A 19,133-nucleotide genomic window follows, 5' to 3' on the forward strand; every position below is an offset into this window, starting at 1 on the left:
CCTTACCCGACCGAGTACTGGCTTTTTCCAAAAAGAAACTACTTTCTTTGCAATTCTCCTGAGGGATGACATCCTTTCCCAATGCCCCATAAAACACAAGGCCTAAAATTAAAGTCGCCACTCTTCTAAATCTCCAATGTTGATTCATGTATTCTTCTTGTGTAGAAATGTCTTGGCCCATGACCTCCAACTTACTGCCCTGGGTCATCCATGCATCCATATTCATGGAAGACTTCAGTTTGGGATTTCAAAACCTTCTCCAGCCCCAAACCTTGTGATGTTGTATAAATTTAATAACCATGGGAAGGCTACCCAATAACTTTGCTTTAAAATTCATGCCTGATCTTCAGTAAACTTTATTTCCACACCACCTCAAAAACAATATGGCTGTAACATTATCTGGAACTATTTTCTTAGACATTATAGACACCAATATTTTTCTATTTGAACATGACCTTTCATTGAATGTCTGACTTTTTGTGCTCTCCGTCCTGTAACTACTGCTTTTTCACTTCTAGAGTGATCTTATAGAGCTCTTTTAAATGCTTACTAAAAACCTGGCATTTGTCTTCTGAATATTTATTATGGTCCATCTACATTGGCCTTTGTCCCACTAGATGGATCATGGGTAATTAAGGAAATGGCCTTGGTTCTCTGGTCCAAAGATGGAGAGAAAGGTCGTCTGTGAAATGATAGCAGAGTCCTATTACAGGCGATGTCAAGTCCCCAGCACAACCCCAGCATGGTCCTGTGTACATTTGTAATGCAAAGTCTCAATGGCAGAGGCCAGGTTCTAATTTTCCTTACAGTGAGGAATGTCCAGCCAATAGCTGATTTCATTCCTTATTTTTTGGGGGGTGTGATTAGCTAGACTGAGCAATACATAGGACTTAGCTGGGAACCATTTTGTTTGGCAGAACTCAGTTTCTGCAGAAACTACAAAAATAAGATATATAAGGATGCTGCTGAAGGGACCACTGTTACGGACGAGCTGCCTCCTGACAAATCAAGCATAAGCTGGCCGTGCTCTGGACCCAGGAATACCGTGCAGGTAAGAGGAGAGAACATGAGGGGAGACTGAATGACAGAGCAGTCAGTAGTTGTGTCTGCTTTGCCTGTGGCAACAGTGTCTTCTATCCTGATCTATTGCTTGCCTTCCAATAAATCCCACAAATGTTACCTTCTGTTCGTGAAAAGGCATTGAGGTTTATACTTCAATTTTTTACTTCTAGGAATGGGTGGAGCTTACAGTCTGCTCCCTTAAAGTTCTCCATTTCAATTTATCTATATTTTGATTTATCATATAGTGATTTCTTACCTAAAATATACTGAGAACTGATAATATAAAGATGAAAGAAACCTTTTTGTGTTCCAGGGTGGAAGGATCTGTCAGCAGCTCCTATAAAACCCTACAATGTCTAAGTGGCAAGAGACACATTCCTATAAAGCTCTTATCATACCAGCAGAAGTGCTTTTTAAAATCAAAGCAGAATATAGGCATCCTTTATCAAGATTCCTTGGTCTCCTTTAGGTAGATCAACTCACCTCTTCTGTTTTTGAAATACAATTTACCACAACTACCATATCTTTGTGCCAAATTAGAACTTAGAAATCTCTCTACAAAAAGCTATCTTTATTATCTGTATCATACTTTGGTATAATAACATTTTCAAAGGAAAAAATCTATCAACTATCTATAATCGTATATATGATTCTTGTGTGATCATTAGACTAAATTAATTTATCTTGACCAATTGATAATTCTAACATTAAACTTTTCTATTGAGAACAATATGCATGGTGAATTGAATAGTATTCAGTTAACATAATCAAAGGACGAATATGGATAATTTTTTGGATCTGATATATGTGGCTTATTGATCTAGTTGTTTCAGTCTAAATAGAAAATAGATTATAATCTCTCTCCATTTGTGTCTTTTAGTGAAAGAGTCAAATCAAGTCCCCAAGGAGAAAATTTCAAGACTGGACAAGCCAGTTTTCACCTAATCTCCTAAGGGGCAAGGAGTTCTCTTGGTGAGATTTAACTAGCCACTGTAAACATTGCTATAAGGTTTCAAATCTGAGACTAAATTACCCCTTCGATTCTTTATAGCATCAGACTCAGTGGGAAAATAGCCTATTTTCACTTCTGGCATAAACCTAGACATTGTTATACAATGGAAAATAGCCCACTTTAAAACATCAACAAAGAAAGAAAGAAAGAAAGAAAGAAAGAAAGAAAGAAAGAAAGAAAGAAAGAAAGAAAGAAAAGAACGAATTACACAATGCTTTCATTTCATTCAAAGAATGAAAGTCATTACACAATGTTTAAAATGCCCTGAATTTATATACACAATAAGGATCAAAATGAGAAAAAGTTCTTACCATTTGCAGGCAAGCAGCCTGAACTGAAAGATATATCATCAATAGCTATGACTTCATCCTGTTCAGGAGTTGAAATTATTTGACCTTGAAAAACAACCTGCACAAGAAAAACAGAGCAAAAGCACAAAGCAAGGAATATCACTGTCTCACAGTCTTATAGCATAGAGCCTACAAATAAAAAACATGACACTTCCTAGAAACACTTGGTGACCACGCCAATTCCAACTGGAAAGAGATTCATGCATACACCCTCAAGGACAAGAAAATATAGTCATCTCTGTATCTCAAATGTCTACCATAGATTATGTAACATGTTTATGAAATGAAATAATACTCATCTGGGTTTTACCATCTACTCATCTCTGTTTGCTTCGGATGTGTTCATACTACTTAGTATTTACCAGCTCTGGGACCCAGCTCCATTTTGATCTCTAGTTCTTGGCATTTTGCAACTATGCCCCATTTCCATCTCTGGTTCTCTAAATTTTGCCCACAGACTTGCCTTGGATGTCCTCCTGCTTATCCTTCTGTGCATTTTCTGCCATTATGTAAACAAACCTTGGGGCAGTGACTAAAAATGGTTGTGCAGTGACTTACTGTTAAAATGAGTGAATGTGAGGGGTATCTGGGTGGCTCAGTCGGTTGAGCGTCCAACTCTGGATTTTCCCTCAGGTCGTGATCTCTGGGTGCTGGGATTGAGTCCTGCATTGGGCTCCATGCTCAGTGAGGATTCTGCTTGAGGATTCCTCTCTCCTCCCTCTGCCCCTTCCCCCACTCACGCTATCTCTCTCGCTCTCGCTCTCTCTCAAATAAATGAATAAATCTTAAAAAAAAAAATGAGCGGATGTGATATTGTGATGTGAATCCAGCCCAAGTCTGCAACAAGAGGAAATACTCTGGTGTAATAAAGCTGAGAAACTTAGGAAGAAACTACTCTCCAATTTTCTAGTTACTTAAATCAACAGAAAATTGGTGCGTTGGTGGAGAGTATTATCCCAACCTCACTAATGAATACCAGTGATGCTTGAGGCTTAATTCATAGATGCATTAAACTGTGTGCATTGTTCAGCCTTGCTTATAATATAAGCATTTTATTATTTCAGAATGTCAGCACTGCTTTTTAGCTTGACAACTGATCTGCATACAGTAGACCCTAGCAAATCATTTTGCCATGCCACACTCTCTTTACAACATGACGTACTGATGTATTTCCTTTCAAACCAGATGTTATCTACTAGACTATTAAAAATGTGATGTGAAACATCCACAACTTATCGAATAATATGTCAACACGTAGCCCTAAGAGAGTCATCTTTTCTTCACATAAAACAAAATAACCAGGTGACTACTTGTAAAGCGGGACTGTGCTGGAAAAGGCTTATCAAAGATTGTTGTGTAAACAAAATAATCCAATTGGCATCCGAAGAGATGAGCTCTGATTATATATTTGAAATAGAAAGTTTGAGGAAAAACAGAAGTAAGATGGGAAAAGTACTTGGCAAACAGTAGTAACCAACTCCAAACGTTTTTACCACCGATTGTGTGATCTCTGGTAGAGACTAGATCTTTCTGGGAATACACATATGAAAGTAGATTAATAGTGACTAACCTCAAGTAAACCACATCTAGAAGACAATAGTTACAAAGAATTTAGTCTCAAGGTTTATTTGTAGCACCCAGCAGATCAACTTCTGCAAAATTCTTTTACAGTGTAGTAGTATCAGAATCATGAATAAAATGCGAGAGCTTTACATGCATACTAATTGATTATTTTCTCAGTATTTTACTTCACTCCTTCTCCCAGGATTTTCTATAAGCCTAACTACTTGGTTTACAGTTTTAGTCACTCTTTACAGTTTCTAAAAATTTAGGTTGTAGACTCCATTTGGTCAGAAAATTAATGGATATCTTTTCCTAGTTAACATTTTAATATTACTTCCGATACTAATATAGTTTTGGTTATTAGATTTGGGCTACTCTTTTTTTTAATTCTCTCTCTCTCCTTTTTTTTTTTTTAAGTAGGCTCCATGCCCAGTGTAGAGCCCTACATGGGGCCTGAACTCAGGACCCCAAGATCAAGACCTGAACTGAGATCAAGAGTCGGATGCTTAACTGACTGAGACACCCAGGTGCCCCAATTTGGGCTAATCTTAGTCATGAAATAATCTTATGTTTGTATAGGTTTAAGATTTAATGAATGACTCTAGCTGTATAACAGTTATACTGCAAACATCCTGCATCCCTGTGTGACCTAATTTACAAACATTTAAAATTGTGTTGCAATTTTGCTTTGCTGTTCACTTAAAAGTCGTTTCCGAGAGAAAGAAAAGACTTACATAGGGATGATTTTATCTGAGGGCAGTAGAGCACAGTGATTAAAGCATGTGTTTGGAAACAGACTACTTGGGTTCAGATCACAGCTACACCACTTAATAGCAACAGGACATTAGAGAAGGTACTTAACATCTCTGTATACCCAGTTTTCTTCTTTGTAAACAGGTACTGATAAAAATAATAAGTTATTGGGGTGACTGGGTGGCTCAGTTGGTTAAGCGTCTGCCTTCAGCTCAGGTAATGATCCTGGGATCCTGGGATTGAGCCCCAAATCTGTCCTCCTTCGGGCTCCCTGCTCAGCGGGGAGTCTCCTTCTCTCTCTCCCTCCACCCCTCCCCCCAGTTCGTGCTCTCTCACAAGTGAGCTGTCTCTCTCTCAAATAAATAAATAAAATCTTTAAAATAATAATAATAAGTGATTACTTATAAGATTTATGCAAGGATACATGAGTTATTTCACATATATCAGCACTTGGTATATAGTTAGTATTAAGTCTTACCTCTTACCGTAACACAGAGTTATTATAAAGTATTTAAGCTATTGTGTGAATAGGGTTTATAGATAAAAAAAATCTATTCTCTATAGATTAAGATTTTATCCTTCTTGAAAGCCTTTTCACCTGTTTTTGCCAAGCTAAGAACACACCAGTGGTAGCCATATTTAAAGAGAGAAACAGAAATAAGTGTGAACTAATCACCAGTCTCTTCCTTTTTTCTCCACACTCTCTTCTCAAATTCATTGATCTTCAGGGTTTCAACTGTAACCCAGACTGATGAAACACAAATTTACATCACAAATGTCAATTGCCTTTCTGAGCTTTCTGCCCATATCTCCACAGCCTGCTGGACACTTTCACCAGATGACACAAATACACTTCTAAGTCATAATATTTTTTCCCCTCACACTGGACCTGTCCCATGACTCCTATTCTCTGACAATGGTACCAGAAGATTGCCACTTTTCAATGCTCAAAACTCCAAAGCGGCTTGCAGAATCACATTATCTTCCAGCCGCTCACCGGATCCATCAAGACCCGTGAAACCCTCTCTTCTTTCCATTCCTACTTCCGCTTCTGTATCTTCACTCCTGATCTAATGAAAAGGTTTTTAAGTGGTCTTCTCACCTTCGATTCTCTCCATCGGAGTTTGCAATATGTATACTTGCTTGATTCAATTAAATTATATGTTAACTCGGTCTAACTGAATGAAAGTTAGTGTGAAAATCAGCTGCCATTTGAGCCCACTGGTTTAGTAAGAGGAAATGTTTTTCTTAGGGAGAACACTATTTCTCTAAATGTAGGGAAATTCACCAATGGATCTGTGTAGCTATAAAACTTAAGACCCATCAAACATAGCTCAATACTTGAGTTAAATATATTTAAACAGAAAGACTTTCCAGAGATTTTGGTTGGAATCCTGAAAAGGATAGGTTGAACTAGCTCAAGAAAGTGGAATCTCAAGATATTTTTTTTTAAAAGCCAGGTCTAGGGTCAGAAGCCATGTTTGCATATGGTAGTTGTACTTCTAAGAAAAGTGAGGTCTAGCATTCTTTGTTTTCCCCTAAACTTTGACAAATAAGTTTTTCCAAACATCCACCTCATTTTAACTGTATTAGGGGAAATAAAGTGAAGAGTACCAAACTAGCAAATAAAATAACACAGATAAGGAAGTTAGAAGTTTGGCACCATCACAGAAGTCAGGTATGGGCTGCACTGATGCAACAGTAAATAACAGACAAATTGCTTTCACCCCAAACATTTTAAGAGAAGACGGCCTCTGAGGGGGGCAAGGGGTCAGTGCTCAAGAGCTTAAAATCTTCAACGAACCTTCGACAGTAGCCGAATGGATATAAACTCACTTGGACAACACCTGTAACTGCATGAACAGAAACTTGGGGTTGTATTTACCGTACTAAAGTTTTCTTAATCAGTAGTGTACATTTCATATGTCTCAAGCAAACATGTGAAATACAAAAACATGACAGTAATTTTTGCCATCGTGTGTTCACACAGTGAATATTCTTGACTTATAAGGGAAAATGACTCTGATTACGATTTAGAAAAGTTTGAGAGTAGAATTTTTTAAGTAAATGAGTTGTATTTATTTTACTTTTGTGAATAACTTATCTTTTGTCTGTGTTAATAAAATCTATTGTTTCTGAATATGAGGCTGCTAAGAACTCTTTGGCATGTCGAAATGGAATATCAACGAAATGACAAGTAGATAATAGCATATTAAAAATGTTTCAGTATCTTTTTAAAATTCAGGCACTGACTTCTCATTTACTTTGAGAATCCAAACATTTGAGTGAAAACCACAGTCAGTGATATACTTAGTAATACAGTATTCATTCCTTTCCTATCCATAAAACCAATACATAAGCGCCCTCAAGAACAAAGAAAAGGAGAGTGAGGGAAGGTTTTACTTGCATCTGAGACTGAATTTCTGCTGTATGTGTAGCCTGGTTTAGTCTCTGCTTCTGCAAATATTTTAAGACAATAGCAAAATTAATTCCTTAAGTCTACAATTTTGAGAAATGCAATTGCAGGTAATCAGCAGCATAATGTGTAATAATGTTGTTTTATCCAACACAGCAGGCAAAAGAATGTTTAATGAGTCACCTGCAATATATTTGGCCAAATCTAGAAGTTGGATTTTTTTCCGTCTATATTTTACAAATCTTTATAATGCTTTAACATGATAAAAAAAAAGTTATCATGGCTGAGTGAGTAAATGAGATGTGAAATCAAACTATACAGGGGTCTAATCTGGATGGAATTTAATAGGTTATTCCACTGTCTGAAGTTCGTAATCCTCATGAGAACAGTGGGGTGAATTATAGTTCTGATTCAGAAGACTGCCATGCAGGGCCAATAAAATAATATATACAAAGGACTAACTGTAGTGCATTACATATAGTAAGTGCTCAGTAAATCCTAGATGTTACTACTCCTTAAACATCTTCAGACTTTCTTAAATGCTTTGTTGACTAGATGCACACACACCATTCTTTGTCATGTTGCAGTATTCCCTCAGGAATGAATGGGCTTCAGTTTTATCAAGGCATGGACCTCGCACTTTACAGATAAAGGTGATAAAACCCCCACAAGACAACAACCAGATCCAGAGGCTTTCTCAACAACCCGTGCTAAGCCGCGTCCAGCTGAAACCCCAATCTCTTATTTGGATATTTCTAAAGGAAGCATGAATGGCTTTAAAAGTGTCCGAAGGCAGCACGGAGGGGAAACTGCAGAAAACAGAGTAATTCTCGGAGGCTTGTGAACTGAAGAGGCAGCAGGTATGTCCGGAGACGCTGATTACAAAATGCCCTCAAATAAGCCTCTTGCTAAAGGTTTTCAGGATGAAGCTACGAGAGGCTGGTGGGCAGTAGGACAAGCACAGAGCATCTCTGTGGCCCAGCTAAACAAAAGCATGTGAACATCTGCTCTCTTGCGCACAGGGCAGAATGAAAGCATACCGGCGCTCTTAGAGATTGGTGTAGCCAAAGGATCCCAAGAGAGTCATAGGGTTTCCTACGTTTTACAAAGCCTCTAGGGTAGAGGCACTGTTTTCATATCAGCAGTAAAGTGTTCTGGCAAACAAGTTAATACACTGCACATGCATCTGCTTTCGCTGACGCCGCTGCTGCATTTTAAAGCACTCAAGTGAATAACCTCGCTGCCTCAGCTACAGCCCGACGGCCCTGGAGGTGATATATTTGGGAGTTGTAAGTTTTATATTTAGTTGTACACCTATTTAATCATCAGCCCCTGCAATGTGCCATTTGGGAATGGATGCCTGGGAAACACAAGGACGTTATTTCAAAAGGTTTAACACACAAGACTCAGCAGGTTCCAGCTCCCCAGTGTCCAAATCTCCCATCGGCCACTCACCAGTAAAGACCTTGACCTTAAGGTGGAGACAGAGATGAGAAGGCACAAAGCTTGGCAAAGAGAGGTTAGGATTCTTTCACCATCTACTCTGTTTCAAAGTGGGAAAAGATGTGTAACTGCTCAGAAAGTTTACACACAGACAAAATCCCATTTCGGTCATTAGAGTTTATGTGAGCATACAGACAGAAGGGACTTCAGCAAGTCCGTCCTTCAGCATCCAGTCCCTGTGACTCAATCCCCTCAAGAGCCCTGTTGGCTCTGGTCTTGTGGCTCTTTTGTTTTGTTTTGCTTTGTTATTGAGAGAAGACAGAGAGACATAGGGGAGAAAGAAGAGAAATGTTAAGAAATAAACTAGGGACGCCCAGGTGGCTCAGTGGGTTGAACACCTGCCTTCAGCTCAGATCATGATCTCAGGGTCCTCAGATCGAGCCCTGAGTCGGGCACCCTGCTCAGTGGGGAGCTTGCTTCTTCCTCTCCCTTTGCCCCTCCCCCCTCCACTCATGCTCTCTCTCTCTTTCTCTCTTTCAAATAAAAAATAAATAAAATCTTTAAAAAAAAAAAGAAAGAAACTAGAAACTTCTCTAGTGGTTAATGACACCTGAATAGCCACAACAAATTAGATGCACTATTGGTGCTCAAGGTTCTCGGTCTTCACACACACACACCCCAAATCCAGAAACACATAGTCTCCCTTCCACATGCCCATCGTTAATCTTCCCCTTACAAACCATCTATCAGATAAGGGGTTAGTATCCAAAATATATAAGAAACTAGTACAACTCAATAGCGAAAAAAAAAAAAAAATACAACACAAACAAAATAGAGAACATCATTCCAAAGACAGACATCATTCCAAAGAAGACATACAAATAGCCAACAGGTACATGAAAAGATACTCAACATCACTGATCATCAGGGAAATGCAAATCGAAACCACGATGAGATATATACTTCACACACACCTCTTAGAATGGCTATTATCAAAAAGACAAGAGCTAATGTGTTTGGAAGGATGTGGAGAAAAGGGAACCCTTATTCACTGTTGGTGGGAATGTAAACCAGTGCAACCATTATGAAAAACAGTACGGCAGTTCTTCAAAAAACTCAAATTAGAACTACCATATGATCCAGCAACCCCACTTCTGGGTATATAATCAATAGAAATGAAATCATTACCTCAAAGGGATTTGCACCCTCATATTTATTGAAACATTATTTACAATAGCCAAGACATAAAGAACCCAAGTGTCCATCAACAGATGAATGGATAAAGAAAAGAAAATGTGGTGTATACACACAAAGGTATTATTCAGCCAAGAAAGGAAAGAATTCCTATCACTATGACAGCATGGCTGGAACTTTGAGGGTACTATGCTAAGTGAAAAATGTCACAGAAAGACAAATACTCTATGATTCACTTATATGTGGAATCTATAAAAGCCACGTTCATAGAAAGAGACTAATTTTTTAGTTGCCAGGGTCTGCATGGTGGGGGAAATGGGAAAATGTTGGTCAAAGGGTACAAACATCCAGCTATAAAATGAGTAATAAATTCTGGGTATCTATAAGCAGCATGGGGAATATAGCTAATAATACTGTACTATATACTTGCAAGTTGCTAAGAAAGTAAATCTTAAATGTTTTTACTGCATGATAAAAATTGTAATTAAGTGATGTGAAGGATATGTCAACTAACTTTATTGTGGTAATCATTCCACAATGTACACGCATCAAATCATCACATTACAAACCTTAAACTTACACATGTATCAGTTATATCTCAACAAATCTGGGAGAGAATTCTTTTCTTTATGCGTACTAGGAACATTCCCTGAATCCCACGTGGTGCATCCTGAGTGCCCCAAGTGAGTCTTTGTTAAATAAATGAATCAATCACTCACAGGAAGACTTAAATGCCCGATGGCTTAAGATACCCTGCCGCCCATCCCCCTCCACACACACACCAATATACTTGACTTCAGTAGAGTGCAAAGCTTCAAATGCCAGAATTATGTTTCCAACCATACAGTTCCTCTGAAGTCCTATCATCTAGGTGTCATTTAACCATCTACGAAGTGATTTTCTCTGATCCTCTTTGGATCCCCATTTAGCTTACAAAAGCCAGAAATTTCAAACTACAGTGAATTTATGACAGAGCAATTAAGAAAATGTGCCATTCTTACAGCTTACAATTCAATTTTATAATAGAAATTCTGTTCATTCTCCCATCCTTCCTCTTACCACTCAAAATAACTGAAGTTAGAAGTCAATCCAATTCAATCCCTATAGCTAAGCAAGTGCTAAATCCATCACATAGCAGATGATTTTCTACTCTGTATCGAAATTATAAAATTGATTATTATACTAGTCAAATAATAGATGATAAAGGAAACCTGCTTTAGTGGAGTTGGCTACATCGGCCAGCAAGCCAGGTTTAAAAGGCAAATTCATTCAGAATAAAATGCTTTAAGATCCTGTTTTTAATGGCAAATTTTTCTTGGCTCTCCCAAATGTAAAAATATGCAATGCTTTACCAAGAACTCCTGTAATAATCATTAGATTATAATTTCCACCATACATAAGTTTTATTAGGCTGCATAAATAAGTTTGTCTTTTATAGGCTTGCACCGGCTTTCATTCTCAAAATTATTTTGGAAAATAAAGGCTGTATTGAATAATTTGAGTTTAGCCATGAAATGAATATGACAATTATTCTACTTCAACAGCATTTGGAATTAGTATTTAAATCAAATAGTCTATTTCCTCATTACCCAGTACACCCCTGTTCTCTCAAAAGCATGAGAAAATTCTGGAAGATAAGTAGTTCTTAAGAATAAGAAATGAAAAGAAAGAGAAGGTTGGAATAGTAAGAGAAATAGAAAATGAAGGGGATTTAAGAAATTAAGAAGATAATTAGAAAGTTATATTTGACTGATACATAAATATACGTTAATATATATATCAACTTTAGTTTTTATACACAAATTTAAAACCTTCTTTTAAAAGTGTCTTTTAGAGTGACTGGCCATTCCAATTTCCTGAGACTTGTTTCAGTGCTTGAAAGTCCTGGCAAATCCCTCAGTCCTTGGCTGACTGGGACAGTGGTCAACCTACTTTTAATTCATCTGTTGTTAATTATGTAGGAAAGGTGTCAGGGTTCGAAGCCGACAACCAAGAAAGAATTCTTGAGACGTCTTTGGTGCAAAAAGGCCGTTTTATTAAAGCACAGGATAGGACCCATGGGCAGAAAGAGCTGCACTGGGGTCATGACGAGTGGCCCATTATATCTTTCAAGCTGGGAGGGGGCTAGGGATAGCGTCAGTCTCTAAGGAATTTTGGAAGCAAGGTTTCCAGGACCTTGAGGGGGCTAGTTATTTTTGGGAAAAGGTCATTTACTACTGTCTAATAAAACCTGAGTCATGAGACCCTTCAGATGTATGTTGGTGGGTCATATGCTTGGGGGATGATTGCCAATATGTACCTTGGGGAATTTTTACATGTTAAAGTAGACTTACAGGGTCCCGGGGGTCAGGCTAAGACTGCCTTTCGCCCTTAGCAAAGTATTAACATCGAGGCAGCTGAGTCCCTAGAGGAATGTCACTGTGCCTATTTCAAGGACTTGTCAATGGGCTGTAGGTAGTAAGGAAATTTAATAATTTTTCTTCTGCTTTGTTTCCCACATCAGTTAAAGACCTATATTTTATCATTTTTCCTTCAATGATATGTTTAGAAAATATAACACACATACCTGAAATTTCTGGTTGCTCTGGACGTTCATGACGTTTCTCTCCCACTGATTTCGGAGCCCAGCTGTGTTTTGCCATAAATGCTGAATGGGACCACCACATGAAGTTTGAAGGCCAGCCATTAATTTTCCACTCATTTGGCTGGAGAAGTAATAAAATGTAACCTGTGAAAAATAAGTAATGTCCAAACAATTATAAAACAGAATTTCCCAAATGTGAAAAGTATTTAGAATGCTGTGTGCTAATAGCTAAATTGTGGAAGGAGCCGAGATGTCCTTCGACAGATGACTGGATTAAGATGTGGTCCATATATACAATGGAATAGCACTCAGCCATCAGAGAGAACGATTACACAACATTTGCAGCAACATGGACGGGACTGGAGGAGATTATGCTAAGTGAAATAAGTCAAGCAGAGAAAGACAATTATCTTATGGTTTCACTCATTTATGGAACATAAGAAATAGGAAGATCGGTAGGAGAAGGAAGGGAAGAATGAAGGGGGGGTAAACAGAAGGGGGAATGAACCATGAGAGACTATGGACTCTGGGAAACAAACTGAGGGCTTCAAACAGACTGGGGGATTGGGATAGGCTGGTATGGGTATTAAGGAGGGCACGTATTGCATGGTGCACTGGGTGTTATACACAAATAATGAATCATGGAACATTACATCAAAAACTAAGGATATACTGTATGGTGACTAACATAACATAATAAAAAATTATTATAAAAAAAAAAGAATGCTGTGTGTTTTCAAATACCTGACAGGTATGTTGGTTATTCGTTGGAAGAAAAACTCTGCTTCTTAAATCTGAGGAAGTAGAATCCACTTTGGAGACCAGTGAGAGAAAGTGGGCTGTTGGCAACAATAGTCCACGTGTTACAATCAGAGCAATCCTTGGTAAACTTAATTAGTACATCAGGCAATAATAATTCAGGCCCATATCCACACTAGGTCAATATATTTCTGTTTCAAGAATGAAACATTTAACCACATCATTCACTTTTGCAAATGGTCTGACTGATGGTTTTACATCATTACATTCCCCAGTGAAATAGCTCATTGTGATTATACTCCCTATAACACAATTATGGGCTGCAGTCCACGACCTAATTTATCTCCTGTAACCTAGAAAGTTATAGCCCTGCAAAGATGGTATTCAGGGAAAATACTGTACTGGGATCGCCCACCAAATAAATGAAAAATTCAAAGGAGATCATTGTTTGCTGTGATTTACTTTTGAAAGAATTGGATCGAAGAGTCCCAGCTTTCCGTGGGACCATGGAAAACAGCAATGCAGAGCCCTGATGCTTCCCAACATGTTGCAGTGAAGACTCTGCCAGGGAACTGTTACTGTTTAGAAGGCTAGAACATACATGTGGCACATTTCCTGGGCTTCCATAAATTTCCTACAATGCTTGACATGGTTATGGTGTATAACTGGGGAACCGCTATGTTCTACTACTCTATTCGGTGTTTTGCTATTTGTCAAAAGGAATAAAAAAATGATGTTATTGATGATTATGATAACCTATCAACCAAGTTATTCCATGGTCGTTTAAAGCTCGGTTGGAAATCAAATTTAATTGTCACATCATTGAGAGAATAGTAAAATTATGAAACCTAAGAAGACTCTTCTTCCCATACATATTCCAAAACTGTACCTTAATTAAATAGAAAATAATGACATTAATGATTGTTATAAATATGGTCAGAGGCATAATTGAAATCCCTGCAATAAAAGAAGACCGTTCTGAGAATGTACTCCCTGGAATAATTATATAAACATAATTTAGATGAAGAGCTGGTATCACGGTAATACAGTGGACAATCGTTAGTTTGCTCTTGCTTCATGCTCAGAAGGTAACGCAAATGCTAAGCAAATGAATTTTGCTTAGCATATTATATATTATTATTTACATATTATATATTATTATTTAAATAAGTGTTATTGCAACAATATTAGTAGCAATAGAAATGAATAGTATCCAACTGGGTGGCTCAGTCAGTTAAGCATCAGACTTTGGATTTCAAGTCAGGTTCTGATCTCAGGGTTGTGAGATCAAGTCACGCATGAGACCTTAAGCTCGGTGTGGAATCTGTTTGAGGTTCTCTCCCTCCCTCTCCTTCTGCCCCTTCCCCCGCTCAAACTCTAAATAAATAAATAAATAAATAAATAAATAAATAAATAAATAAATAAATAAATAAATTTTAAAAAGGTAAAGTTTCATTTATTTTTAAAAAGATCTTTTTTATTTATTTGACAGAGAGAGATACACATATATATAGAGAGAGCATAAGCAGGGGGAGTTGCAGGCAGAGGGAGAGGGAGAAGCAGGCTCCCCACTGAGCAGAGAGCCAGATGCAGGCTTGATCCCAGGACCCTGGGATGATGACCTGAGCCGAAGGAGACGCTTAACTGACTGAGCCACCCAGGCGCCCAAAGGTAAAGTTTTAAATTCAGAAAACAGCTTGCGATCTTTTGACATTTGTCTAGGAATAAATTTTATGGGTGAAAAAAAGGAGTGTTCAAAATGCACCCAATACTGACATCTGATATCTACCTTTAATTACCAACTTAGTGGCAATAGGAAGCATTTTTTTAAATGCACACTCAATTTTACCTTGCTCCCTATAGTGTGAATATAGACTTTCTTTAATTCACTGATGAAGATATTCCTTAGAGAAAAATACTGTCTTATGGAAAACTCCCTTTTGTTTTCCAAAACACTTAGGTCATCATGTCTATAAGTATACAGGAAAGAAGCACGTCCTTGGCAGCTTAAGTTTTTCCCACACACCCATTCCTTCATCCTACACCCCCTCTGACTGTTGCATCTAACCACTGAAAGCAGACTGAAGAAGCTGATAACCAAAAATGTACCCCATGTTTTCTGCACACACCCTACTTACCCCTGAAATAGCCTACTAACAATCATGTCGCACACACATACGCAAACATCATTGTCACCATTGTAAGTTTCCTATTAATCTCTACCATATTCATCTCATTTTGTTAATATGGTTCATAAATTCCCATTTTATGCCTGCATCCATAAAAGCAAGCACATACCATATCTTTAAAACATATTTCAAATAATCTCATGGTAAAGTGTTAACTACCAAAATGACAAAGTAAGAACAAGCAGTATGATTTTGTTGATAATGTTAAGTGTTTACATTAAAAGGCCTTTAAAGAATATTTTTTTCTCAATAGCTGGGTAAGCATTGGAATAAAATTCCAACATAAACCAAGATTGATGATCCAAAAAAAGGAAGTCTATAAAATATGAAAGCAACAAAAAGCATGAATCAAGTCTAGAGGGCTAAATCCAACAACTTTGGCAGTGAATTCCACCAGCCTTGATCCCCCGGAAAGATAAGGTAGAATTTTCAGTCTTACTTTCTTCAACAATTGACAGGCAGCCTTGCATTTCCTCCATTTCCCAAGTTCTAAGTGATTAATAGGAATGAATGTGAGCAGAAGGAACATAAATCCTATTGCATGTTACAGAGCAACCAACTGGCTCAAAGGAACTTAAAAAATTTGAGTATTTTGATGGTGAGATAATATCAGTCCTCGAGAACTTTTCCCCAAAAATCAGGCTGCAGGAATGGATCATCATGACAAGGTCCAAGGCCTGAAGCAAAGGTTAAAATGTCAAAACTTTTGGAAAGGCAAAAGTGTGTTCATCGATGACAGAAATTAGCCTAAGTTCAGATAACAGAGGGGAAATAATAGTCTTTGATATGAACTTTTTCCAGTTGGTAATTTCTATTTATTAAATTCTGTTTCCATTAAATCATAAGTTTTGTCTCATACCCGCTCATTAAACTAACAAGCTCAACACAACCATGTAATATTTGCTAAAACTGTATCTCTTAAAGGACACTCTCAAGTAGTAATCTCTTAAAATTGTTGGCAACTTATAAATAAATGCAGCTGTATCAATTTAAGCCTCCTTCAGTGATGAAGAGCTAGAGGAATCACTTTAGTGGATCGTAAAACTTGACCATAAACAGGAGAGTAAGGTTAACAAAAATGCCAATGTAAAGACCTCTGAAAATTTACTCCTCCGTACAGGCAATGAAAAAAAAAAAAAAAACCTGGCAAGTGAGTTTTATGGTTTTTGGTTGTTTTTTGTTTTTGTTTTCGTCTTTGTTTTTTTAAGTAGGCTCCACACCCAAAGTGGAGCCCAACACGGGGCTTGAACTCAGGACCCTGAGATCAAGACCTGAGCCAAAATCAAGAGTCAGATGCTCAACCGACTGAGCACCCCAGGAACCCCTTATGGTTTTTTTAACTTGCCCTATTCCCATTGCCCACTTCCAGCTCCATAATAACTTTGAAAAATAGCGGCCCAGCATGAGTGCTACAGCAATGAGCAGAAAACAGTTAGAGCTCTTTCAAAGCCTCATTACCAAATAATTGTCATTATTTGTCATGTCTGGTGTTTCCCCGAAAGACCCCACTTACAAGGCTCTCTGAAATTCACCACATTAATAACTTGCCCAGTGCAAAAAGCCTTCTTCTCATGAGCATTGGAGCCAGTTGGTTGCTCTGTAACATGCAATAGGATTTATGCTCCTTCTGCTCACATTCACTCCGATAAATCACTTATAATTTGGGAAATGGAGGATATGAGAGATAAATATTTTAATTTTATAGTTGCCTGAGGTAGCATATAACAGTTGGGGCTCAAATAGTCTAACCAAACAGCTGAAAGCAAACTCTGGGGAATGGGATGTTCCATAGGACGTGGCTTCGAAATACTCCTATCTTTCCTGCAGATCCAGATGGACACGTACTTGTACAGGGCTATGCACATGCTTTGGAAAGACTGGAAAAGCCCTCAGCTCTCACCTCTGGCTGACTTTGAGGCTCTGTGAAAGCAGAAAGTTAAGACTAAGACAGAGTTGTCAACTGTCTTGTTCTGTTGAAGGCGACTCAACACATGCACAAAAGTCCCTCAACAAACGCTGGGTGATTTATTGATTCCAGCATTTAAGGAACTCTTTTTTCAATCATTAACTGACCATGAAGCTGACCACGCAGAGAATTCAGTGGCTACACATGACAAGAACAAAAAGACTACAGGGGCGCCTGGGTGGCACAGCGGTTAAGCACCTGCCTTCAGCTCAGGGCATGATCCCGGCGTTACGGGATCGAGCCCCACATCAGGCTCCTCCACTATGAGCCTGCTTCTTCCTCTCCCACTCCCCCTGCTTGTGTTCCCTCTCTCGCTGGCTGTCTCTATCTCTGTCAAATAAATAAATATAATCTTTAAAAAAAAAAAAGAACAAAGACTACAGAATTGGTCTAGAAAAGTCTCTAAACTATAAAACGACAACAAATTAAACAAACAAACAACGACAACAACAAGATGTGGCAGGTAGGAAATCAGGCTTTCAGATTTGCCATATTATATTGTTTTGAATGTCTGTATTTCCAAAGAAATTGTGAGACGTGTAAAGAAACAAGAAAATATGACCCATACAGAAGAAAAAAAACATTCAATAGAAAGTGTTTCTGAGGAAGCCAAAACATTGGACCTACTGGATAAAGACCTTAAGTCAGCTCTTTTAAATATTTCAAAGAGCCAATGGAAACCAAGTCTAAAGTACTAAAGAAACCATAGAATGATGTCTCACAAAATAGAGAGTATCAATGGAATATCGAGAACATCAAAAGATAGAAACTATAAAAATCAATAACTAATCATTATAACTGGTTGTTATAACTGATAAGAATAAAAAATTATAATTCCCTGTTGATGAGCATATAATGTATAAAGATGTACTTGGGACAGTAACATAGTAAAGTTGTGGAGAATGGAGATAGATAAGACAAATTTATTTCATATACTATTGCAATTAAGTTGGTATTAACCCAACCCAGACTGTTATCATCTCTAGAGCAACCACTAATAAAGTAATTCAAAAAAATACATAGTGAAAAAGCAAATTAACAGAATACACTACAAAATATCTATGTAACAGAAACAGTAATGGAGGAAAAGGGTAACAAAAAACGCATGAGACACAGCAAACAAACAGCAGGTGGCAGGTGTAAATCCCATCTTAGCAGTAGTTATGCTATTTGTAAATTGATTATTGTCTCCAATCAGAACTCTGAGTTCTACATCTCTGAGTTGTAGAAAAATATGATCCAACAACACAACTACCCAAAAAGGATGAATATAAAAGAATACAAAACCCACAACATACAAACAATAACCAAAGGAGAGCTGGGAATTCAGCGGAAAAAAGATTTAATGCACACACACAAAATTACTGGAGACAAATGAGTACAATTTATAATGATAAAAGAATCAACCCATCAAGAAAATATGATAATTATAAAGATATGCACTTCAAAGCAGAGCCCTAACGTGTATGAAGCAAAAGCTAATAAAAGCAAAGTGAAAACAGACAACTCAACAGTAATAGTCGGAGACTTTGGTACCCCACTTTTAAGAATGGACAGAACACTCAGAAGATCAGCAAGGAAACAAAAGACTTGAGCAACACAATATGCCTATTAGACCTAACAGACACATACAGAACACTCCATCCAAAGACAGAAAAATGCATATGTTTCTACAGTGCATGCAGAATATTCTCCAGTAAAGACCATACTTCAGGCCACAAACAAAGTCTCAATATATTTAATGATATATGAATTAAACAAGTATTTTTCTACAGCCACAATGGAGTGATTTGAGTCAATAGCAGAAAGAAATGGAAATTTCCAAATCTGTGGAACTCTGTA

The 19,133-nt window shown here is 37.7% G+C and overlaps 1 protein-coding gene across 2 annotated transcripts in view; it reads right to left on the reverse strand.

Annotated features, from left to right (window-relative positions):
- The window catches only part of MALRD1 (MAM and LDL receptor class A domain containing 1), a 747,156-nt gene that overhangs the window by 703,585 nt on the left and 24,438 nt on the right, over window positions 1-19,133 (reverse strand). For both annotated transcript variants that reach the window (XM_040645358.1, XM_040645357.1), the window contains exons 3-5: window positions 13,122-13,216; window positions 12,360-12,521; window positions 2,386-2,482 (exon numbers count right to left, since the gene is read on the reverse strand). In XM_040645358.1, coding sequence (XP_040501292.1) covers window positions 2,386-2,482; window positions 12,360-12,521; window positions 13,122-13,216 — 354 coding nt within the window. The remainder of the gene's footprint in view (window positions 1-2,385; window positions 2,483-12,359; window positions 12,522-13,121; window positions 13,217-19,133) is intronic.

This window comes from Ursus maritimus, unplaced genomic scaffold (assembly GCF_017311325.1).
Source record: "Ursus maritimus isolate PB19 unplaced genomic scaffold, ASM1731132v1 scaffold_31, whole genome shotgun sequence".
In the NCBI taxonomy this organism is placed as follows: domain Eukaryota; kingdom Metazoa; phylum Chordata; class Mammalia; order Carnivora; family Ursidae; genus Ursus; species Ursus maritimus.